The sequence below is a fragment of the Leucopleurus acutus genome (genome assembly GCF_964270905.1).
Source record: "Leucopleurus acutus genome assembly, chromosome: 6".
In the NCBI taxonomy this organism is placed as follows: domain Eukaryota; kingdom Metazoa; phylum Chordata; class Mammalia; order Artiodactyla; family Delphinidae; genus Leucopleurus; species Leucopleurus acutus.
The window spans coordinates 25451465-25477222 of NC_139149.1; the positions used below are offsets into that span (position 1 = coordinate 25451465).

A 25758-nucleotide genomic window follows, 5' to 3' on the forward strand; every position below is an offset into this window, starting at 1 on the left:
GTCCCCTGCATTGGAAGGCAGATTCTTAACCACTGGACCACCAGGGAAGTCCCTCTTCTTTCCTTTTTAAATTTCATGTGCATCTATAAGCCTCGTACAGTAACTAAATTATCTTCTTCTTGGTCTATAGGTGAGTGAGTATGCTTTCCATAAGCAACTTACTTTTTTTACGCTTCCCCTTTTTCACTCATGAAAAAGCAAGAACAGAGGACTATTTTTTTCCTTTACATGTTTTTTATATAAGTAGCTTTGCAATATGTAAGTCATACAGCCTCCTCTGGTGGTAAACAGGTGCAAGTTTCTACGGAACAAAAAAATGTCTTTTTTTTTTTTTTAAAGCATGGTGTGGGATTTACATGTCAAGCTTCAGTAAGAAATACAGTTTGCTTTCCTCTTCAAGGAATGGTAAAGTCTGGCACTGAACCTTCCACCTTCCTATGAATATTGGAATGCATTTGAGTGACCAGAGTTAAGAATTCAGTTTGTGATGGGTTTTTATCTGTGCAAATTGAAATAAAACCTTTGTAGTGGGGAACCTTTAACCTCATGACCCTAAAAACTCATTCAGTCTGCAAAGGACACAAGGCATTGTGGGGAAAAGAAAACTAAGTAGAGCTGCTGCTTTTCATCTTTTGGAGGAAAGAAAGCATAAACCCAGGAATTTAAATATATATATAAAATAAAATATTCACAGGATAGAATGGCCATGAGAAACTGTACTCCAGATGTGCCACTTCCCCTGACCAGCTGTCTTCCAGTCTCTTAGACGGAAGCTGGCACTGAGCAGCTTGGTGACACAGCAACCACCGTGGTTTGCCCCCGTGCTGGGTAAAGGGCCACAGGAACTCCGTCGGCAAACCTGAAGCAGCACATAGGAATGGGTCACAGAGGAGAACTGACAGATTGGAGAGGTAGAAAGCCCGAGAATTCATGGTCAGCCAACTGGGAGGGTTCCCCATCTCAGCCCAGAACGACTGTGAACCACCTGTCTGTCTGTGGTGACAAGAAGCTGGACTTTGAGAACTCACACTGGAGCCAAGCAGGTGGGTCAGGCTGTTGGGCTGGGGTTCTCCCAATGGTCAGAGATACACCAACCGAAACCTGGTCTTCATCTTCACTGCCTCCGGACCTGGGAACAGGCCCGGTGTCTACCGTCCCTCAGAGAAGAGCTCATGGCAGTGAGGCCCATCTTTCTGCACCAAAGAAGCCCATAAATCCTTGGAACCCAGCTCATGGGAAGCCTTTTATCTCTAGAACGAGGTGGAGTGGTGGGCTTGGAAAAGAACAGAAAAGAACGGGACATAACTCATTTCATAGGTTGCCAGCTGCACACCAATAAACAAGCTTCTGCTCAGCGGGTCTGTCTGTAAAATTGAGCTATAATTTCCATCAGTGATTCAGGTCCATTTGAAAAACAGGGCTGATGCCACTTCCTCCAAAAGGCCATCCCTGTCCCTCCCTTCCTCTCTCTAATACCCTATACATGGTTCTTTCATTTTACCCAAACCGACGTATTATGGTCACCTATTTACGGATCGGTTTCTCCCAGTGGCTAGACTGTAAGCTTTTTGAGGGCAAAGATAATATCTTTCAGTCAACCAATATTTCTCTTCCAAGCTCCTGGCCTACAGCCTGTCCCCTGTGGGCACTCAAATATGTGTTGACTGAGAGAAAGGAGAGAGTTCCATGCAAGAGGAACCAATGAACAAAAGCAGAGATGGCAAGGAACATGGCCTGGATAGACAGCGGATAGAATAGTCTGGTTGGCCCAGAGAGGTCAGGTGGGGAAGTAGAAGAACAAATGTTGGAAAAGCAGTGTTGGAGCCAAGTTGTAGAGGATTTTGAACGTTGAGCTACAGAATTTGTACTTTATTTTTAGAGGTACTACAGAGCTAGTAAGGATTTTTAAGCTGAACAAAAATGCTGAAAATAATATGGGGGCGGGGAGGGCAGGGAAGTTGGCTGTGACATCATTTTGTGGGATGCCCTGGAAAGAAAGCAGAAAGAGCAGTGAGGAAAGCTGAATGAGTCTTTCAGGCGACTGGGGTTCTGCCTCATTTGGGTTCCGTGACTGAGAGAAGATCTGCTTGCGGGGAGTTTGTCAGTGAGTAAATTACATCCGTAACAACCCTGGTAAAATGCAGAGGTAACAGAGGCTTAGGGTAATCCCAGGGGGACGGCTGGAGACTGGAGACTCTCCAGAAGCCTAATGAGGCAAGCGTCCCAGGCCTTTGTGCCCTCAGCTGAGCGCAACTCTCAGAGAAGGACGCGGTTTAGAGCCTTCAGCAGCCGACGTCCCAGCAGCTGGCGGAGCGAGCACCATGGCTGTGAAGTGGGGCTTTGGGCGGGGCAGCATAGCATCCACTACATTGATTTGTTTGTTTGTTTGTTTTCTGCGGTACGCGGGCCTCTCACTGTTGTGGCCTGTCCCGTTGCGGAGCCCAGGCTCCGGACGCGCAGGCCCAGCGGCCATGGCTCACGGGCCCAGCCGCTCCGCGGCATGTGGGATCCTCCCGGACAGGGGCACGAACCTGTGTCCCCTGCATAGGCAGGCAGACTCTCAGCCACCAGGGAAGCCCTTTTTTTTTTTTTTTTTTTGGTTTTGTTTGGTTTTGTTTTGTTTTGTTTTTTCACTACATTGAAATGGAAAGGATTTCAGATAACATAAAGGAACTGACAGATGGCTGTGGCTGGTTGCACACAGAGTAAAGGGAGGAGACTCTAGTTTCACTCTCTGTGACGGAAGAAAGAAGGGCATGTTGATTCAGTAAGGGATACTTCTCATTGAATTCGACAATATTGGGCTTCTAAGCTCAAGAATTGCAAAGAAATCAGGAATTTCTATAATTCCTGACTAGGTTTGTTTTTCCCCCGCACCCAGAAGATTGACCATTTTAAAATCCCATATTGCTGGGGACTTCCCTGGCGGTCCAGTGGTTAGGACTCCGCGCTTCCACTGCTGGGAGCACTGGTCAGGGATCTAAGATCCCGCAAGCCGCGCGGCGTGGCCAAAAAATAAATGAATAGAATTAAAATAAAATCCCATATTGCTGACGAGTCTCTTGCCTACTCCTTGCCCTCCAGGCCATTGCCTGCCCCCAACCTGACTTATTTTTGGTATCCATGGTCTCCTTTCTGCACTCACTTGCCTTCCCACTCAGCTTAGATTCCCTGGTCCATCACATCACTCACTCTTGCTACTCTCATCAATTCCCTTGTTCCTTTGTCCTTTCTCGTGCTGTCTAGGCCCTATGTAAATGCAAGTCTCCACATCCTCAGCACTTGTACCCCAGGAACTGAGTGATCACTGAAGAAAATCACACAACTGGGAAAAGTCGGGGCCACCAATCTCACTGGGCCCTCAGCACTGCCTGGCACACTGTTTCCCTCGGCCCTTGCCTTTCAACACTCCTCAATATCATTTCAGACGTTGCTCCGAACTTCAAGGCGCCAATTTCCTTACCTTCCCCATCACTCTCAGCAAATGACCTCTCCTTCATAGGGTCCAGCATTCGGATGAAAACTTCCTCAACTTACTGTCCTGAAACTTGTAAGCTTCTTTATGTCCAAAGTTATTTTTCCACTCTTCTTCCTGTTAATATGGAAAGGGTATCTCTTCTGTCTGCCTGTGTTCTGGATCCCATCCCAGTTTGTTTAGAATGGTGGTGATTACAAGAAGTGATATCCAACTTACAGAATAGCCTAACTTATGAGGACAGTTGTTCTCCCACAAGACAGGACTTGAGTCATCACAGACACGGGTGCTTTCCATATTCCATTCTACCATTCTCAGAGAGTTGGCAATGTCATTCCTCTAGCCATAGCAGTACCAGGCAGCATAGGCACACGGAGAAGAGTTGTGCTTTCTTCCATGTGTCTCTTTTTTAAGGAAAACTTCTCCTAGAACTGCCCCCACCCCAATCCCCACTTCCCACGAAGTCCTACTGGCTCTAAGAGGAGGTTGAAAAAAACAGGTTTCTAGGGGCTTCCCTGGTGGCGCAGTGGTTGAGAGTCCGCCTGCTGATGCAGGGGACACGGGTTCGTGCCCTGGTCTGGGAGGATCCCACATGCCGCGCAGTGTCTGGGCCTGTGAGCCATGGCCGCTGAGCCTGCGCGTCCGGGGCCTGTGCTCTGCAACGGGAGAGGCCACAACAGTGACAGGACTGCGTACCACAAAAAAAAAAAAAACAAAAAAAAACAGGTATCTAGCAGTTTCCCTCTCAGTGGGGAAACTCTGCCTGCAAAGAAAAATGGGGGGCGTGGTAGAAGCATGATTGTTGGGTGGGCTATTAGCAGAATTTGCCATATATCACATATTCCCTCTCATCTTCCTAGGGGCCTCCCTGTTTCCTGTGTATTCAATCTCTCCAAGAGTAGCTTCTTTCCATCAATACTTGATAGGGTACAAGTTTCTCCAATCTTTAAAAAAGCTGTTTTTCTCAGTCCAAATCCCTGTCCAGCTAATGTCCTTTCTTCCTCCTTCTCTTCACAATTACTGACACCCCCTCCCTATCTCCCTTTACTCTTCAACCCATTGCCATCTGGCTTCCACACAGAAGAACCTATCAAAACCCCTCTTGCTAAGTTGATAATCACCTTCATATTGCTAAAAACAATGGACATTCAAAAATCTTATTTAACTTGACCTGAGAGCAGCATTCAACACAGCGGCTTCCCACTCCCTTCTCAAAAATCTCTCTACCCTTGGCTTCTTTGGTATCACAAGCTCCCATTCTCCCCCTCCCCCTTCAACATACCCCCATACCTTTCCTAAGTCTCTGTTACTGGTTTGTACTTTCCTACACAACGCTATAGATGTCGGAGGTCTTAAGACCTCCGTCATAACTCTGTCTTACCTCATTTTGCACACACCGTAAGTGAGAACATCCTCCAGAGCTTCAATTATCCCCTGTATGTAGAGAAATCGCACATTCCTATCTCGAGGTAAGAACAGTTTTCTGAGCTCCCAACCTGACATCTATCTGCCTACTTAACATCTCCTCCTGCTGTCTCTCCAGGACTCCAAACACATGGCTAATAATATTGAACTCACATCTTCATGCCCACGTCCCCACCTACCTGCTCTTCCTTCAGTGGTCCCTATCACACTACCATCTTCTATACAGTTTCTCAAAACAGAAACCTAAGATCTCTTCTTGACTCCTCCTTCCTCAAATTCCATAGCTAATTGATCAACAGAACCTATTGGGTCTGGTTCCAAAATTCTCAAAAGCACCCACTTCTGGGTTCTTAACCAGTCTCTTCACTTTCACCCTTTCCACTTCCAATACAATCCACTAAAACTGCAGCATAGCTGCATATTAAAAACACACATCTTATGTGTAACTCCTCAGTTTAAAATTCTTCAATGGTTTTCTACAATTCTTAGAAAAATGTCTGCAATCCTTAACATGACTTCCAAGGCCCTGGAGGAGCTAACCTTGCTATCTTTCCAGCCTCATTTACACCATACAACTCTTTGTATGTTCTAGTCACACTGGACATTTTTCAGTTCTTCAAGGGTACTTTCTCATTTGCTTCGGAGCCTTCACACTGTTGTTTCCTCTATCTCGAATGGTCTTCTCCTTCACCTAGCTAGATTTCCCCTCACATGCCATCTCCTCAGAAACGTCTTTTCTAACCCTGCTATCCACGTCGGGTCACATCATCACATTTCTGAAGCACTCAGAATTTCCCCTCTTGTGGCATGCATCATCACTTGTCTTCCTCTTTAGACTGTGCAGTCACAAAGGCAGGGCCTTTGTCTGACTGCCTCACCTTCTTATCAATGCCAGGAACAATGCCTAGTTCGTAGCAGATGAGCAATAAATAGTTGATGAATGAGTGAAAGGCTATGAATGATTCTTCTAATATTAATTCTAACGTTAGAAATAAAGACATTGCTCTACCAAAAGGATATGTATGTTGATGGAATCACAAGGAATCCATTTAAAGTTGACGTTGAAGATCAACTCTAATTCTTCCTGAGGCATGGTGTCCTATGTAAGCAGCAACTGTCTGTAATCAGCATTATATTTCGGTTTATAATAACACTGTATGAGAGGCCTGGTTGGAAAAGTGTAAATAAAAAGCAGAAAGAGGGAGTTCCCTGGTGGCACAGTGGTTAAGAATCCGCCTGCCAATGCAGGGAACAAGAGTTCGATCCCTGATCCGGGAAGATCCCACAGGCCGCGGAGCAACTAAGTCCATGCGCCACAACTACTGAGCCTGCGTGCCACAACTACTGAAGCCTGCACATCTAGAGCCCGAGTGCTGCAACTACTGAACCTGTGTGCTGAACTACTGAATCCCGGCGCGCCTAGAGCTCGTGCTCCGCAACGAGAGAAACCACTACAGTGAGAAGCCCGCGCAGCGCAACGAAGAGTAGCCCCCGTTCACCGCAACTAGAGAAAGCCCGTGCGGAGCAACGAAGACCCAATGCAGCCAAAAAAAAAAAAAAAAAATCGGAAAGAATGTTAGCTATTTTTAGGTTAAATATTTGTAGGAAAGGTATATTTTCAGATGTAGCTCCTCCTTAACCCTGCAAGGATTGTTAAATGACTGTACTGCTGTAAGAGAAATTTAAATGTTGTAGGATGTCTAATATAATAGCGTATGCAACTTTAAATAAACCATACAAGGCTTTAGCCAATAGTTAATAGAGACCATGTAATTTCCAGAAAGTATTAAGTATGAACAGTTTTCATTTTAATGGCAACCAACCACAAAGTGCCCTATCTTGATCACAGTACTCTGTCATCGTAAACAAAATTATCTATTCTTCTCTTTTGTATTACCTTGAAAAGTAGCTGGAAAATACATCATTATCTATTCTCTGCTTTTGACTTTTGAAAGCAGCTGTGGCAACAGCGTAGCTAAGCGTTTTGAGGTTTGGAATGATCTCTAACCAACCACAATGAAATTACTCAAGGTCTGCGTTCAACCAATACCTCCCCTCAGGTACACGGGCTGTACGGTATTACAGAAGGTGACTGCTGTGGTTCTTTTCTTCAAGGTTGAGCTGATAAATTAAGTCCAATAGAAATCAAAGCCTTGCAGTAAATGCCTACAAAGCCCGTTTAGTTCTATACCGAGAGACACCCACCCTATCGCACAATGACCACTAATCATAATACACAATTACATGGCCCCACTACGCAGGGTTCCACCCGGGGCGGGGATGATTTCCTCCACATTTAAGGTCTCAGTAATGCCGAGAATGGCATCTCCCGGTGACTAGCGCCACTTCTCCTCTTTATAGATTGTGAAGTGGTTCTCACTGCTGCCCCCTTAGCCGTGCCCGGGAAACCACAGTGACATTTCCCACATTAAAGGAGCCAAGCCTAAGAAGACTACAATTCCCGTCATGCCTCAGGAAGGCGCCGCCGCCATCGCCACTTAGCGATTAGTCATCCTTTCCGCTGCCTCCTTCCACTTCCGCGACTGCAGGGCCTGCGGCCTCGCGGGCGCCCGCACGCACCGACTTGCCAACGAGACACGGCACGGGGGCGCGGTGCCGACGGCGACGCGTGGCGTCATGTGTCGCGGGGCGCGCCTCGGCCTGCGCGCTTGCGCGCGTCCTGGGGGCCGCTGACGGGCTTGCGCGCCGGTGCGGAGCCGGAGGCGGGCCGCGGGGCCCAACGACGGAGAGGGCGGGGCCAGCTCCCGGACCGAGGCGACTACACACCGAGCGAGCGCCTGTGCCCGAGGGCAGCGATGCTGTGGTTCCAGGGCGCCATTCCGGCGGCCATCGCGTCGGCCAAGAGGAGCGGCGCGGTCTTCGTGGTGTTCGTGGCAGGTGAAGGAGGCGAGGGCGCGAGACGTGGCCGGGACACCCCCTCCGGCCCACTTCTAATCCCAGGGGCCCCCAGCCTTTCCTCCGGACGCCGAGAGGCCCGGGCTACCCGTCTCCCTGGCGTCTCAGCTCCTCCCTCGTCCGTTTGGAGTGCACCGGGCCTGGCCCCCCACCGCCCGCTTCTCCCGGCCCCCGGCGGGAGGCACGGCCCCGGCCTCGCTCCCAAAGCGCGCCGAGCCCCACGGTCACCTCACTGCGCGGGGCGAGGGGACGGGTGGAGCAGGCCCTCGCCGCTGAGCCCGCAGCGCCCCGCCGAGCCTGACCCCGCGCGTACACTGACGCCACCGCCGCCTCCCGGGCCCCCCTGGTAGGGCGCTCTGTCCCCGAGAATCCACTTGGGGAGGCTTTAACGCCCGTGTAGTTAGTGTGTAGGTGGGAAGAGAGCCGGGCCATTAGGCAGGCAGTTTTACTTGTAATTAGTTGTGGGCTGTCAGGAAGAAAGCTGTGTCATCGGTAATCAACAAAGAGAAAGCACCTGATGTTCACGGTTACTGGCTTTCGTATGTTCCTGAAACGCAAACTTTTGAGGTCTATATAGGTTTGATTTTTTTTTTTTACAGTGATATGGGAGTGGTGAATCTAATGTGGAATAATTACTTTCTTGCAAGTTGATTTTTTTTAAAAAACCATTTGTTTAGAAGAAGTAGACACACCAGCCTTGGTTCTTTTTGTTGTCTTCCTAGTCTCATAGCTACAGTTTCAGAAGGTGTACTAACTCATTTACGCCGTGTTGCTCTGGGTTATTTTGCTCCGTATTTTATTACTGAAATCTTCTAGATTTACCGTAAACCTTTGCTTCTGTGAGGTTTTGCTGGTCCTCATTACATGAACCAAATCAGTGTTTGTGACTACGTTAATTTGAGGTGTATTATTTCAACTATTTGTGTTTAGTAACGGTTTATTTCATCATTAACTCATGACTTGGAAGGCTAGGTAATAATAGCCCTATAACTTTATGCATTGCAGTGAAGAGCAAGTTGCTGGAATATGAGTTTCATTTAACATTAAATTTGGAATTTTGAATTGTTTTAAATTATGCTAAAATGTAAGATGTAAGCCCAGTGTTGTTAATTAGAAGAGCTGGAGTAGTTTACATTCTCTTACGCTTTTTTAGAGTTATATTTCACATAAATAAGTAACTGCGGTAAACCTGTAAGGAAATAAGTGGATTAAAAGGGAAAGGAGGGCTTCCCTGGTGGCACAGTCGTTAGGAATCTGCCTGCCAGTGCAGGGGACACAGGCTCCATCCCTGGTCTGGGAAGATGTCACATGCTGCGGAGCAGCTAAGTCCGTGTGCCACAACTACTGAGCCTGTGCTCTAGAGGCCGCAAGCCACAACTACTGAGCCCATGTGCCACAACTGCTGAAGCCCACACGCCTAGGGCCTATGGTATGCAACGAGAAGCCACTGCAATGAGAAGCCCTTGCACCGCAAAGAAGAGTAGTCCCCGCTCTTTGTAACTGGAGAAAGCCCGCGCGCAGCAATGAAGATGCAGCGCAGCCAAAAATAAATAAATACATTTATTTAAAAAAAGTAGTCCTGATTTATTTTAAGAAAAAGGGAAAGGAAAATTAATGATACTTAGTATGCTTATTAAGAGTACAGTAATAGTTTTAATGACATTTTAAGTTGTGTTTTCCATATATAATCTCAATTGATCCTGGCAGTTGGTAGAACAGGGCTTATTATGCCCATTTTATAGACGAGGGAACTTACATCCACGGTGGTTAAATGACATACACCAGTGTCACAAAAAGGATTTATATCTTGTCTTGACAGATTTTTTTTTTAGCAGCTTCCAAAAAAAAGAGTGTCTTCTTTATTTCTCAAGAAAAAAGCTGAACAGTTGTAGAATTTAGGTAGTTATTGAAATTGGTGTAGAAATCAGGAAATCTAGGATTATGGTAGTCATATTTGTAAACAGAAAACACATTTGATGGTGTCCAAAGGTTCCTAGAAGGCACTCCTGGGCTAACCAGTTAATTTGAAAGAAGAAATGCTAGATTTAATTAACACATATTTGGAAACCCATTTGGAAACAGTAGTGCTAATTATTACAATAGAAAAATAAAGTTATAGATTTTGGGGGCTTTGTGTGTATATATAATACATACATTCTTCAATTAACTTTTTACTGATGAGCATGTATCTTATGCTTTTATTTATTTTTTTCTTTTATACATTTATTTATTTTATTTATCTTTGGCTGCATTGGGTCTTCGTTGCTGTGCTCAGGCCTTCTCTAGTTGTGGTGAGCTGGGACTACTCTTCGTTGCAGTGCACGGGCTTCTCATTGTGGTGGCTTCTCTTGTTGTGGAGCACAGGCTCTAGGCACAGGAGCTTCAGTAGTTGTGGCTTGAGGGCTCTAGAGTGCAGGCTGAGTAGTTGTGGCGCACGGGCTTAGTTGCTCCGCGGCATGTGGCATCTTCCCCGACCACGGCTTGAACCCGTGTCCCCTGCATTGGCAGGCGGATTCTTAACCACTGCGCCACCAGGGAAGCCCTGTCGTATGCTTTTAGGGTATCAGTGACTGTTGAGTGTTTGCAGGAGGACTGTTAGCAGTCTGCCGAAGGAGTCAGTCTTTTGACTCATTGAAAATACTGTTGGTTTTTCTAGAGTTTTAGGAAGTTAATCTCCAAGATTAGGTAGGATTAGTGTCCCTCCAGAAGTATGTAGATAGTGGAGTCATGAAACTGCAACACTTATAGATTGCTTAGACCTCTGTTCTTGACTTTGAAGAATACAGCCAGAACTCATGATTTTCTTAGGTCTGAGACCTCGATAGTAATGTACCAACTCACTGAAAATTAAAAAGATATAATACTTGGAAGGAGTCTTTATAGTTGGAAGGAGTGGTCTTAAGGGTAATCTTTGCTTCATATAACCACTCAAGTGGGAAGCATTTTAGGTAGATTGTTTATATTTTACTGAAATTTTCATGGATGAATTAAAGAATATGTAGGATTGATGTTAAGAGATTAGAGAGATTACCACTAGTTAAGTCAATGAGTTAACAAGGATTTTCAAAGTATTATAGCTGTGTAAGTTGAAAGAAATCAAACTGAAGATTTTGATTCTATTCTTGGGAAGACAGAATAATCTGACAAGGATTCTGAAGTAGAGGTGTGGGTTCGCTGACTAGTGTTGCTAGTTGGCTAAAATCTCCGTGACTGACAGACACTATTTCATGCCTCTTTTTTTGGTTAAAATAGACTAAAAAACCCTTTAGGTTTTGACCAGTTGAGTTTTTCTAGGTTGGAGTTACTGATTGTCGGGTCTGCAGCTCTTTGCTTCAGAGTTTGTACTATTCTTTTTTTTTTTTTTTTTTTTTTTTTTTGCGGTACGCAGGCCTCTCACTGCTGTGGCCTCTCCTGTTGCAGAGCACAGGCTCTGGACACGCAGGCTCAGCAGCCATGGCTCACGGGTGCAGCCGCTCCGCGGCATGTGGGATCTTCCCGGACCGGGGCACGAACCCTTGTCCCCTGCATCGGCAGGTGGACTCTCAACCACTGCGCCACCAGGGAAGCCCTGTACTATTCTTTTAAGTGGCTTTTCTTTTGGATACTGCTCATACCACCAAGGATGTAATGTTTTCTCCTAAAATCTTTGGCCCACCTAACTCCACAGCATAGTTCATAATTTGATTAAAAATAAGAAACTAAAGGTACTGAAGTTGGCGATTAATAATCCCCCAGCAGTGTTAAGATAACTCTTGCTGAGTTAATGTAATTCCATTCAGTCTTCCATCACTTTTGGTCAAGCAGCTGCTGCTGCAGTAGCCTGACTCATGGACAGATATTGCTAGTGGGGTTGGAACACTTGAGACCCTATCTACGTCGTACAGCATGGGTGAGGGAGTGAAGGACATCGGCCTGAGAAGTGGCAGATCCATCCTTCCAGGCACCAACTTGACATCCCCACTTGGATGCCTCACAGGATTCTCAAGACTAAAAGTATTACTGCTTGAACCTGTTTTGTTTTCCCCCAGTGTTCTAAGTAAATGGCACCACCTTACATCCAGTTGGAGAAACCTAAGTGTGGGCGTCATCTCTGGACCCTTAACTCTTCAGTCTCGTCTTGTCTCCTGCGCCCTGTTGTTCACAAGACTCATAATTACACAGACCTTTCCCTACACGGAAATTCCTTCTGTGTAGTGAACTCTTCTGGCTTGTGGCATGGCTCAGCTCTTGCATCCTTTAGGTCTTACCTTAAATATCACCTCAGAGAGGGTGACCAAACAAGTACTTTTTTTTGTATCTTTAGATTTTAAGCTCCACTGAGGGCATACAGTATCTCACTTGTTTTATATTTAGTTTGTAGCTCAGTGCCTAGCACAACGTAAATGTGGAATAAAATAGTGAACGTATGAAAGAAAGAATGAATGAAAAAGATCCCTATCACCTCACAGCCTTCTCTAAGTTTAGTAAAAATGTTCCTATATAGCTATTTTCTAGGTTGAAAGTCCTGTCATTTACTTGGAATTTTACATCTCTCCTCACCCCATAGTGTCTGAAGATGTGCTCAGAATGATCTCACTGTAAATAAAAGTTTTCCCGTTTGCTGCTTCAACATCTAGGGGTCTGCTAATGGGCATTCTTTTGGTCTTGCTCTGTGGGTGCATTCTAGTCCCTGTCTACTTTTCCGTGGCCAGATTTCTCAAGCCCCTTATTACTGAATATTCCTGTATCTCATTTCACAAAAAATGTTTTTAACTGTGCAGCATTAGTCAAGTTTTTGTAGGCATGCCAAGATACTATACCAGAAATTTAGCTATTCATTCCACAAAATACTTATTGAGAGCCTGCTATATTCCAGGTATTTTACTGTAGGCCAGGTTCTGTTGTAGGCATTTGAGTTATATCAGTAAATAAAAAGGAAAACAATCCATGCTCTCATGGAACATGCATTCTAGTGCAGGGAGACAGACAATAAACAGTAAGCATAATAAGTAAAACACATAGTTTATTAGAAGGTGATAAGCATTACAGAAAAAAAAAGCAGGAAATGAGGGAGCTTTGGGAATATCTGAAGTGTGTAATCTTATTTTATTTTATTTTTTTGCCATGCTGTGCGACTTGTGGGATCGTAGTTCCCCCACCAGGGATTGAACCTGGGTCCCCTCAGTGAAAGCACCACGTCCTAACCACTGGACCACCAGGGAACTCCCTGAAGTGTTTAATTTTAAAGTGGTGATTAGGGAAAGTTTGTATTGAGAAGATAATATTTGAGCAAGGACTTAAGGGAGTTGAGAGTTAACCATGTAGGTATCTGGGGGAAGAATATTGCAGGCTGAGGAAACAACTAGTACACAGACCTATGGAAAGAATGTCTTTAATATTTGAGGAATAGAAAGGAAAGGGATAGGAAGGAAAGGGACAGCAAAAAAATAAAAGGAAATGAGGTCAGAGAGGTAACTGAAGGCCTGAGGTCATTTGTAAGGACTTTTTGCTTTTACTCTGAGGGAAATAGGGAGCTATTGTAGAATTTTGATCAGAGGGTTGATGTAATCTGACTTTTTATTTTATTTTATTTTTGGCTGTGCCGTACAGTTTGTGGTGGGATCTCAGCTCCCCCACCAGGGATTGAAATTGAACCCTGGCCCTCGGCAGTGAGAGTGTGGAGTCCTAACCACTGGACCGCCAGGGAAGTCCCTGATCTGACTTTTTAAAGAAAGGTGCTTTAAATATATATATAAAATTATTATTATTATTAAATTTTTTGGCCGTGCCACACAGCATGCGGGATATTAGTTCCCCTACCAGGGATCGAACCCACACTCGTTGCACTGGAAGTGCAGAGTCTTAACCACTGGACTGCCAGGGAAGTCCCTGGATATATTTTGGAGATACCGTCAGTTGAAGGCAAGAATAACTAAACTTTTTGGCCTGGGAACTGAAAGGATGGTGTTACCCATTAACAGATAACTGAAATGGGGAAGGCTAAGGGTGGATTAAATTGGGGAAGGCGGGAAGACACATGGGAAGAAAGCGGCCTACAAAAGAGTAGGTATAGAAAGATCTCATTTTTGTAAAGCAAAAAATGTGACCTGAAGCCTTTTTAAGCATAAATTGGCAAAGGTTGCTCACCTTTGAAAAAGCACTTAGCTCTGCTAACCTCAGAAATATTTTTCAGTGACTTAACTCTGGTAAGTTTCCCTTTGCCCACTAATAAGTGGTTATGCCAAAATCTGGATATTACAAGTCTAAAATGGAAATAATCTCTTGATAGGTATAACTTTTAAAACATTTTGTCCCTGAGGTATGGCATACAGTATATTAAATGAAATATATTCAGTGAACAACTAGATGAATTTTTATAGATGAATACACTTGTGTAACTATCAGATAAGATATAAACATTTCCTATCATACGATATTACTTATATGTGGAATCTGAAAACAAATGATGCAAATGAACTTATTTACAAAATAGAAACAGATTCACAGAGAATGAATTTATGGTTACCAGGGGGAACTGGGGGGTAGGGATAGATTGGGAGTTTGGGATTGACATGTACACACTACTGTATTTAAAATGGATAATCAACAAGGACCTATGGTATAGCGCAGGGAACTCTGCTCAATATTCTGTAATAACCTAAATGAGGAAAGAATTTGAAAAAGAATAGATCCATGTATATGTATAACTGAATCACTTTGCTGTAGACCTGAAACTAACACAACATTGTTAATCAACTATGCTCTAATATAAAATAAAAAATTAAAAAAAAAGATAAATATTTCCAAGACCCCAGAGCCTCCTTCATCCTCCTTCCCGGTCAATAGTAGCTCTACCAAAGTAGCCACCGTGCTGAATTCTGTCAGCATAATTAGTTTTGGATCAGTGTAACTTTTATAATTAGTATGCCTATAACAAAAGACAGGTCCAAAACTGCAGACAGGATTGCACCTGCTTCTGTCTACCTTGGAGGAATTCTGGAAAATAAGTGGGGTGTGTGTGGAGGACACTGAACTCAACAGAAAGATGCTGCATAAAGGAAAAGTATTGTACATTTATTTTCTAAAATCATATGTAGAAAAGCCAAAGTAGTCACATTTCTGCCCATGACTTCTAATTATTGTGATAATATTTGCATCATAATTCGGATGTCTTCATTTAGAAAACACTTTGTATAATCTAAATAGCAGTATTTTATTTTTCATTACTTTTTTTTTTTTTTTGGTGGTACGCGGGCCTCTCACTGTTGGGGCCTCTCCCATTACGGAGCACAGGCTCCGGACGCGCAGGCTCAGCGGCCACGGCTCACGGGCCCAGCCGCTCCGCGGCATGTGGGATCTTCCCGGACCGGGGCACAAACCCGCGTCCCCTGCATCAGCAGGCGGACTCTCAACCACTGCACCACCAGGGAAGCCCTCATTAATGTTAACAATGCATATAAGTCACACTTTTCATTTATGGAAAATTCAGATTTGGTAGAAAATATTATTTGTGAGATTACATTTTATTTGAAGTTCCAGATTTCCAGGGAAAAGAATCAGCAGATACTGGCCTTATGTTTTAAGAATGCTTGAAATGTTTTACAGGTGATGATGAGCAGTCTACACAGATGGCTGCAAGTTGGGAAGATGAGAAAGTGACAGAAGCATCTTCAAACAGTTTTGTTGCTATTAAAATCGATACCAAAAGGTTTGCTTATGTTTTAATCTTGTAATTAAAAATTTTTTTAACCATTGTCTTTGGTTGTGATTTATGGTGATACTCTTAGACTATAAGAATGTTGATTTTTGTCTAAGACATTTTAGGGACTTAAATTCTGATTGCCATTTTTCAAGTTCATCATTATATCATACTGAAAAACTTATGAATTCTTGGTCTACCAAGTAGCTATGTGACATGCACCAGTAATGCAAAGGAACTGTGGTCCTGAAATATCTCTGAAAGGTTGACCACTCTTTTGGATCCTATTTTTGAAAATGAAACCATTTTATTCAATAAGAATAAGGACATTTACAGGTCCATTGTAGGACCTGATAACCACAAGTCTATTTTATTTTATTAATACATCCCTCTTCTGCCCGTTAAATTTTTTATTTTGTGGGGGGATAGAGAATTTCAGACACACACAAAAGTGCTTGAGTAGTGTAATGAACCCCCTTGTACTGTCAACTACTTTGACAGTTATCAACTCATGGTCAGTCTTGTTCATCTATTCCCTCACCCACTTCAACTCATCCCGTATAATTTTGAAATAAATCTCAGTCATCAAATCACTTCATCTATAAATATTTTGGTATGTCTCTGAAAGATAAGGATTCTTGATTTTTTTAACATAACTGTAATACTTCAAAAATGAATCTAATTTCTTAACTTGAAATATCTACTCAGTGTTCAAATTTTCAGTTCTCTCATCAGTCATGGTTTTATTATTTAATTTATTACAGTTTGGTTCAGGATCCATCAACGTCCACGCATTGTGATGCATTGATCTCTCTCAAGTCTCTTTTACTCTGTAGGCTTCGCTTCTGTGTCTCTCTGTCTTTTTCTTTGCAGTTTATTTTCTTGGGAAACCAGGTCATTCGTTATGTAGTTTCCTACAGTACTACTACAGTATTGCAGCTCTGTTAGTGTCATTTAGTTTATTACTCTGTCCTCTATTTTCTGTAAATTGACAGTTGGATTCAGGTCAGGTTTTTTTCCCCCTTAAGACTACTTCATAGATGGTGGTAAGTCTTCCATTCTCCCATTAGAGGGTACATAATGCTCTGTTGTTTCTCTTTATGTTAGCAGCAGCCATCAGTGATAAATGCCTGGAAACATTAATTCATTAGCAGTTTTAAAGTGGTAGTTCTGTCCTTTTGATATCGGTAATATCAAAATGAAAATTACTGTCAAGATTAAAATATTCAGAAATTTACCTATAAGTTTGTAAACTTTTTATTTAAAAATTTTCTTTATTAACAAAACATCACAAAGCAAATCATAGTATAGTCTGCCTCACAACAGCAGCAGTTACTGAACTATATATTTGAGCTGTAATCGTTTTTTAAAAGAGTCTACTGTGTCATTGATATTGTTCATTTTCTTCCAGAAGCACCTTTTAGAGTAGGTAATGGCAGGAGGAATGTAGAGGTTTATTGGGAATGTGGAAGAAATGAGAATTTCAGAATTGTTGAGATTTATATACAGACTGATATATCCAGTATGTTTTAAAACAAATTTCTATTAGCAGATGCAGGGATACCTGTGTATAGTGATGGTTGATAGTTGTTTCATTTTGGACAGTCTACTAATAGAATCTAGTGTGTCTTTTAAATTATGAAAAGTAAATTTTATTTATTATATAATAGTAACAAAGCTACCTAATGTTCTAGGAACATGTTAGTTTATGTTATGTCCTGCATTGAAAATAGATTGGAAATGCATCAAAAGTTTACAGTGGTTATTTCTGAAAAGGTAGGATTCTTGGTAATTTTTTTCTTTATACTTTTGTATTTTTAGATGTTTTTATGATAATCATGCCTTATATTCAGAGAAAATGAAGCAAATTTCTGGTTCTTAGAAGCATTAATTTGATTCTTGGAATTACTCCTCTACATTGATCAGTGTCTTTTATTTGTATTATAGTGTAAAGTCTCTCTCCCATCCCTGTCCCTGACCACCCAGTTCTCTTCTCTGGAGGCAACCAAATCAAGAAAATATATTTGTTTTCCTCCCCTTTTTTACAAAAATGGTAGTAGTTTGACATACCTTTTTATACCTTTATCCTTTTTGCAATTGCATGATTCATTAGTTTTTATTGGTGGATATTTAGGTTTTTTTGAATCCTTTGTTATTATAAAAGTATTATCACTTGCACAAGTAAGTCACAGGTATTAATATCTTCTTATTACAAGTTAAGGTACTGTATTCAGAAATACTTGCTGCTGAGGAAGCCACATGGGGCAGATACTAAGTTGATTTTTAGGTGCCAGATCTGGCCACCAGTGTGTGGGTTGCAAGAACAAGTGCTCTTTAATCTGAAAATTATAAAACAAACCAAAAAAGGTCTGTGAGATAAGGATTACGTTTTTCCCCTTTCAGTTGATGGCTATGAAAGGAACTAATAGTTTAAGAAAAATACTTGTAATTGCTACAGTAAATTTTTATAAAAACAACTCAATATTTGGGAAATACTTGTATTCATCTAGTGATTTTCTGTTTGATTTTGTTTTACAGTGAAGCCTGCCTACAGTTTTCACAGATCTGTATCCTTTCCATGAAGAATTGGTTTTATATATATTTTGCTTGAGGAGTTCCCTTTCTTTTGGTTGATTCATGACAATTAGAAATTATTCGTTTTTATTTAGGAACTCATGCATTCTTGTTTATGGAAACTTTATATTACTAAGTGTCCTTTGAGACAGTAAGTACCTTGTAGCAAATGGAATCATGGGGAGTTTGTTGGGTTTTTTTTTTTTTTTTTGGCTGCACCGTGCAGCATGCAGGATCCTAGTTCCATGACCAGGGATGGAACCCCTGCTTCCTGCAGTGGGAGTGCAGAGTCTTAACCAGTGGACTGCCAGGGAAGTCCCCTTGGGGAGTTTTTGTAAATTGTGAATAGCTGGAGACCAATATGATGCAGTTTGGTTGGAATGTTAGAAGTAGCTAGCAAGAGGTAAGATAGATGTAAAAGTTATGATAGAGGGGAATGTAGTGGATGTTTTCCACTTATATATGTGATATAGATAAATCATAATTCACATATCACATGCACTACAGGCATAGTGACAGAGTAGTTGAAATTATTTTGTGAACGTGTTAGCTGATTATATTGTGAAATTCACAAAGATGATTTCTTTTGCTTTGTTACCAATAGTGTTTCATAAAATTATTCTCTTGTTTCCCATGAATTGTTAGACTTAATTAAACTGTACAGATCCTGTAGTGTGTGTTCCATCCAGTTTCTTTATTGGAGACAGTGGAATTCCCTTGGAAGTAATAGCAGGAAGTGTTCCTGCAGATGAACTTGTTACCAGAATCCACAAAGTCCGGCAGGTGAGAAGAAACAGAATGTTCTTTGTATAAACATGGGTAAATGGTTTGTCAGGAACTTGACATTGGAATATTTTTGGAGCCACTCTGAATATTCAGGAACTAACCATGCTATTAAAAGGTAGTAAATACTGTCTTTCTGGACTGGTTTTGAAAATAACATTATGCAGTTCGAGGTGCCTATACCTAATACACGAGTGACTTCTTATTCTCCTTTCCCTTTTTCTCCCTCAGCCAGCCACATAATGCAGTCACTATTATTTTGTTGCAAAAGGGAGTTGCTGTCACATTAAAGTCCCTAACAGTATATTGCTTGACTTGTTTTAAGGACCTTACTCAATTTCTCACTTGCATCCACTTTGGGCAGATGGCTAATATAGCTTGTAACTTTTTTCCTTGAATTCTAATTGTAAGAAAAGTCAACAGTGTGCTTTAAATATCTTTTTGTGCTCTTGTCACCTTGCAATTGAATTCTATAATGTGATTATGTCATATTTAGGATTATACATTTTAGATTGATTTACTTGGAAAGTTTAATACTTCTCCCTTCTGTGGAGTACAAATTGACTTGCTCATGTTTTGGTCTCATATACCGTGGTAAACTTAGATTCTTATCTGTAATTAAATTCCAACGTTTTTTCTTCCTAGATGCACTCGTTAAAAGGTGAAATATCAGTGGCAGATAGAGGCCAGTCAGAAAGTTCAGTCTCTACTCCATCCACCTCATTTGAACATAACAACACTTCTGAAAACTGTCAGTCCAGAAATGTAGAGCTCTGTGAGACACCACCCACTTCTGATACAAAGTCAGATTCTGCAACAGGTAATTTTTAATGTACCCTTTTGGGTACACTAAACACTCCACTATAAAGGCCGTGGATTAATATCCTTAAAAATAAGAATACTGTATTTTCCCTCTGCACGTTCATTTAACTTTAAATTTAATGTTTGTCATTTAGTGGCAGAGGGGATCAAGTCAGTGACTCTGTCCTTCAAACCCAAATAGGCAACAGTCCAGAACAGCTGATAGTAGTAATTTCTGCCACTGTGCTATGGTTCAGGGACTGTCATTATGATACTCATGAGTTTTGTAAATCTCTTCTCAGCCAGAGGATATTGAAAGGACCAAGTGAACTGATGTGTTTGAAATTGTTTTTATAACATAAAATACTATTTACTTTTAAGAGAATAGTATTTGCACTTTTAAAATTAGAATTAAAAGTTAATTGTAAAATAGAGCTTGTAGCAGTAGGAGGTGTGACTGCAGAGGGGTTGATAGAAAAGGCAGAGGAGAAATTTTATACTGTATATTAGGGATCATGCACAGTCAGAGTTGTTCTGTGTAATATAGCTTTGTATTAGGCAATGTAGGGTTAGATAAGTTAAGAAGTTAGAATATTAGTATCCTAAAAGGTGATCGTGCTCCAGCATCCTGGATAGATAATCATCAAGCCTCTATTTGAATACATTTAATGACAGGAAGCTCAGTACCTTGCTAGGAAGCCTATTCTATTGTCAAAGCCCTAGTTTTTAGAAAAGTTCTTCCTTTATTGAACTGAAATTTGATGCTCTGTAATTTCCCATTAACTTGAGTGCTTTAGTGCTACTTAAAGAGGTACACATAACACTCTGGATTCTGTTATATTCCCACAAAGAGTGTTGATGTTTTTGTTTTAGTAGGCAGTTAATTTGGTTAGACTCAAACTGTTAGACTCTGTCTTATCCGAGGTGAGTAGCAACTCTAATCTTAGTTCTTTGTAGCTTTTTTTTTTTTTAGCTTCATTATGGAAAATTTCAAACATATACAGAAGTAGAGAAAATAGTATAAGAAATCCCATCCCATGAACCCATTGCCTATCTTCCAACTTTTTTTTTTTTTTTTTTTGGCTGCACCTCGTGCCTTGTAGGATCTTAGTTCCCTGACCAGGGATCAAACTGCGCCCACTACAGTGGAAGTGCGGAGTCTTAACCACTGGACCGCCAGACAAGTCCCCCAACTATTTTTGATTCATGGCCCATATTGTTTCATCTATGCCCCCTTTCCTCGTCTCCTTGCCATTTATTATTTAGAACACACTTAGGCATTATATCATTTCATCTTTAAAAATGTTGGTACTGGGAATTTCCTGGTGGTCCAGTGGTTAGGAGTCCGCACTGTCACTGCCTAGGGCCCGAGTTCAATCCCTGGTCAGGGAACTAAAAATCCCATAAGCCACATGGCACAGCAAAAACAAAACAAAACAAAAAATGTTGGTATCTAAAAGATAAGCACTTTAAAAAAATAACCACAATACCATTATCCCTTATGAAACCTAGAAAGTTTAACAGTAATTCCTTTTTATCATTAATTATCTAGGCAATATTTACATTACACTAAGTTTTTCAGTTTGTTTGAGTTGGAGTCCAATATATCATTTTTTTAAAATTAATTTATCTTTTTAATTTTGGCTGTGTTGGATCTTCGTTGCTGCGCGTGGGCTTTCTCTAGTTGCAGTGAGCGGGGGCTACTCTTTGTTGCGGTGCGCGGGCTTCTCATTGCGGTGGCTTCTCTTGTTTTAGAGCACGTGCTCTAGGCACGTGGGCTTCAGTAGTTGTGGCGTGCAGGCTCAGTAGGTGTGGCTCCCAGGGTCTAGAGCACAGGCTCAGTAGTTGTGTCGCACGGACTTAGTTGTTCCACGGCATGTGGGATCTTCTGGATCAGGGCTTGAAGCCCCATCCCCTGCATTGGCAGGCAGATTCTTAACCACTGCACCACCAGGAAAGCCCTCCAGTTGTCTTCTTAAACCTAAAGACAGAACCTCCTCTAGTAAATTTTTATTGTTTTTGGATTTTTTAAAAAAAAAATACATTTATTTATTTTTGGCTGCATTGGGTCTTTGTTGCTGCGCGCGGGCTTTTCTCTAGCTGTGGTGAGCGGGCGCTACTCTTCGTTGTGGTGTGCGGGCTTCTCATTGCATTTCGGTGGCGCCTCTTGTTGCAGAGCACAGGCTCTAGGCACGCGGGCTTTCAGTAGTTGTGGCTCGCGGGCGCTAGAGCACAGGTTCAGTAGTTGTGGTGCACGGGCTTAGTTGCTCTGTGGCATGTGGGATCTTCTTGGACCAGGTATTGAACCTGTGTCCCCTGCATTGGCAGGCAGATTCCTAACTATTGTGCCACCAGGGACGTCCCTGGATTTTTATCAGTTGTTTTAGCTTATTGCCATCCATTTTTCTTTATTTATGAGTCATAGATCCACCTAAGTTACACACAGCACTTTTCTTTTCAGCTTGTCCACAAATTATCTTCAGAAATTTTCTTAAATTTTTTTTCTGATATCAAGATATAAATGTCGGGCTTCCCTGGTGGCGCAGTGGTTGAGAGTCCGCCTGCCGATGCAGGGGACACGGGTTCGTGCCCCGGTCCGGGAGGATCCCACATGCCGCGGAGCGGCTGGGCCCGTGAGCCATGGCCGCTGAGCCTGCGCGTCCGGAGCCTGTGCTCTGCAACGGGAGAGGCCACAGCAGTGAGAGGCCCGCGTACCGCAAAAAAATAAAAAATAAAAAAGATACAAATGTCCTTGGCATTCATTTTATTTACTAAAGAAAAGTGATTAATTTCCTACTGAACACACACTGGCTGCCAGAGGTTACCACTTCTTATCCAAGGGTTTCATTCAGTGGTATGCTGGTAAATATTTAACAAAACGTTATTTTTTGGGGGGAGATAAAATGCCCTTATTTGTAGTGTTTGCTAATTTCCAAAGTGTAAATATTCCTACTGTGGCTGATTTCAAGTTACATAGGTGATGCACTGAATGCAGAGGTAAGAAGAGATGTGTACCTTTGGTTCTGCTTAATAATTCTAATATTTCTACTACTGCTGTAATAACTGAAGCACTTACTATGTGCTAGTCCTAGTAGAAGTCTCAGCGTTTTACTTCTATTAACACATACTTCTCATGACATTTCTATGAGGTTACTATCCCCATTTTACGGAAGAGGTACAGTGAGAGTAAGTAACTTACTAAAGTGACAGAACAGGATTCAGCCCAGACTCTGTTGCTCCGCAGTCCATGCTCTTCCAGGGATCAAAAAGGTAAAGAAGAATTAAGTTGATGGTGAGTGGTAAGGAAGGAAATAGCAGAGGTTCTGAAAGGGAGTACCAGACCATAGCTATCCTCTACAGCAGGCCAGGACAAAATTCTGTCCTTCAGGAGATCCTTAAAAGAATACTAGTGTAGATGTAAAAAGCTTTTCTAAGGAGTCATTGTGGTGTGCAGAAGCAGATCCCTTGGGTCATCATAAGTCTAGAGTGATACTTAGTATCAAACTTGGCCTCTAGAATTCCCCCCTCCACCTTTTTTTTTTTTTTTTTTTGACTGTGATGCACAGCATGCCGGATCTTAGTTCGCCAACCAGGTATCAAACCCATGCCACCTGCAGTGGAAGTGCAGGGTCCTAACCACTGGACAGCCGGGGAAGTCCCTAGAGCTTCACTATTGGATACCATAACCGCAGCCACAAATTAAATTAAATTAAATTAAATTAAATTAAATTAAAATTAAATACAATTAAAAATTTAGTCTCTCACCTGCACTGGCCTTATTACTAGTGCTGAGTAGCCACTTGTCCCTGACTAGTGGCTACCCTATGGGATACCAAAGATATTGCACCATGCTTCTTTAGAGTAGAGCCTACCCCTGGCCAGGCATGCTTAGTCTACTTTTGTTATATCTGTCACTGCCAGATTAATATTTCATGTTTTAGCTCAGTGGCTTTCAGCTGGGTAGCTGCCTTATTTCCCATTTATATACTTTTGTATCCAGATCCAGTCGTAAGAATTATCACTAGTAATAGCTCATTTCTTATCTCCTACTCCATTCTTAGGGAAAAAATGTATTGTTTAAGAAACAAGATTGTTAACAGACATTGTAACCCAAAAGATATATACCTTTTTAAAAATTGGCATTGAATGCAATATTCTTTTTATTTCTTTTCTTTCTTTCTTTCTTTCTTTCTTTTTTTTTTTTTTAATAATTAAGGAGGAGAAATTTCAGGCCAGGCCACTGTGTCTCAAGAGCCTGGTGGATGTTCAAATCAGAGACCTACAGAGGAGCTCACCATCAGAGTGGAAAGGTTTGGTTTTGTTTTTGGAAATAGTATTTTGTTAGAAAGACAGTGGTTTTCAGTTATTTCATTGATTTGAATAAGAGCTAAAATTACACAAATGAAATTTCAGAATTCTAGGTTGAAGTTTTTTTATTACCTGACCAACTTATTTGTATCCATAAAAACTACATTCTAGAAGTAAAAACTTCTGTATCTCTGAAGTCGTCAGTCAGCTTTAGGTCTGATAATTTTAAGAATCCCTTTTTCACTAGTATTTTGGTATGTGTGTTTCCATCTGTTACTTCTGCTTTTATCTCTCTGTGTCATAGGATAAGTTCCAGATGGGCAAGAACTTCAGCTAATTTTATGACTATGTACTGAGCCTGGGTTCTGCATAAGTGGGTGTCTATTAAGTGTCATGTGTTATTAGTTGGTCTCATAATCAAATTTCTGACTTCTTGTGGTTTCTAGTTTAGTATTTTTAATTTTGTAGTGATTATCAAATCATAGTCTTATACTATGATTCTTAAAAGATAACTGAGTTAATGGTGAACGGATAAGCAGGAATATTTTAAAATCTTGACTTAAAAATCATTCAGTGTAATATGGAAGTTAAGAAAAATTACTTAGACTTGATATTTTCTTGTTCACATAGATGTTATGGGGAACCAGAGTTCAAAATGATTGCTGACATTGGGTATTTGGGTTAGCTCATGATTCAGTAAAAATGTGCTTCATTTTAGCAAAACCTAGATTCTGATTGTTCTTTATGGGAGTTGGGGCAGGGCCAGAATCTGGAGGTGCAAAGCAGGGTAGATCTCTCACAGCAATGAGAAATGGTGTGTGTCTGGAAGAAAAGCAGTAGGGAACCAGAGTCCCAGGGGCTCATCCTCTTCTGTTTCTTTCTGCTTTGCTAACACCAAGCCCACCACTGTGCACCCTTACTTGCATCACCCTGGGATCCTGGGGTGAAGTGAAAATGAAAAATCAGGAAAAGATTTCGAGAGTTGCGGGGGGGGGATGTGAAGAAACATGGCAGGTAGCCCTTTATTGTGCGGTGAGATCAAGTGCTATTTAATTCCTGTGGGAAAGGGGAGTTTCTGTTATTACTTAATAGTCCTTTTTTTTTTTTTTGGCCACGCTGCATGGCTTGTGGGATCTTAGTTCCCCAACTAGGGATCGAACCCGGGCCCTTGGCAATGAGAGCTCAGAGTCCTAACCACTGGACAGCCAGGGAATTCCCCTCAATAGTTTCCATTCTTATGTAAAGGGGTGTCTGCTTGTGTCTGCCTGACGGTTCTGTAAATAGAATATAATATGACATTTTTAATTAAAAAATATGTACACATATTGGTGTATATGTGTTATATAGTATAATGAGTCCAAAAAAGTTATGTTAAGATATGCACCAAAGTGTTTATACTGGTATCTATGAAATTGGAATTCGAGATTTTTTTCTTTGCTTTGTTTTGGGGTTGCCAAGTTTTCTTCATTGAGCATTATTACTTTTATAGTTAGCCTGTCAGGACAGAGTGGGTCTACAGCTGTTTGAGATTTCTTAAATTGAAAAAAACTATAAAGCACTCTTAGAAGATACATATACACAAAATTTGTTAAGCTTTTAAAAAGGGATACTAATGTTGAGATTAGATAAAATGTTGACAAGCTCTTAATAACAAAACAGTTTTCATTGGGAAGTAACTATTAGCTGCTTAGACAGCATTTCAAAAATCCGGGTCATGGGATCATATAATTAAAATTGTGTAAGCACTTCAAATTGTTGCTTGTTACTGTATAGCTATATTGACTGTGTATTGACTGTA

At 41.6% G+C, this 25758-nt stretch overlaps 1 protein-coding gene across 2 annotated transcripts in view; it reads left to right on the forward strand.

Moving 5' to 3' along the window:
• The first annotated feature begins 7450 nt into the window (after positions 1–7450).
• Positions 7451–25758, forward strand: part of UBXN4 (UBX domain protein 4) — a 34114-nt gene continuing 15806 nt past the window's right edge. For both annotated transcript variants that reach the window (XM_082841712.1, XM_082841711.1), the window contains exons 1-6: positions 7451–7798; positions 15401–15503; positions 18033–18061; positions 18733–18851; positions 19497–19671; positions 23869–23962. In XM_082841712.1, the coding sequence (XP_082697838.1) occupies positions 7717–7798; positions 15401–15503; positions 18033–18061; positions 18733–18851; positions 19497–19671; positions 23869–23962 (602 nt within the window). In that variant the 5' untranslated portion in view covers positions 7451–7716. The remainder of the gene's footprint in view (positions 7799–15400; positions 15504–18032; positions 18062–18732; positions 18852–19496; positions 19672–23868; positions 23963–25758) is intronic.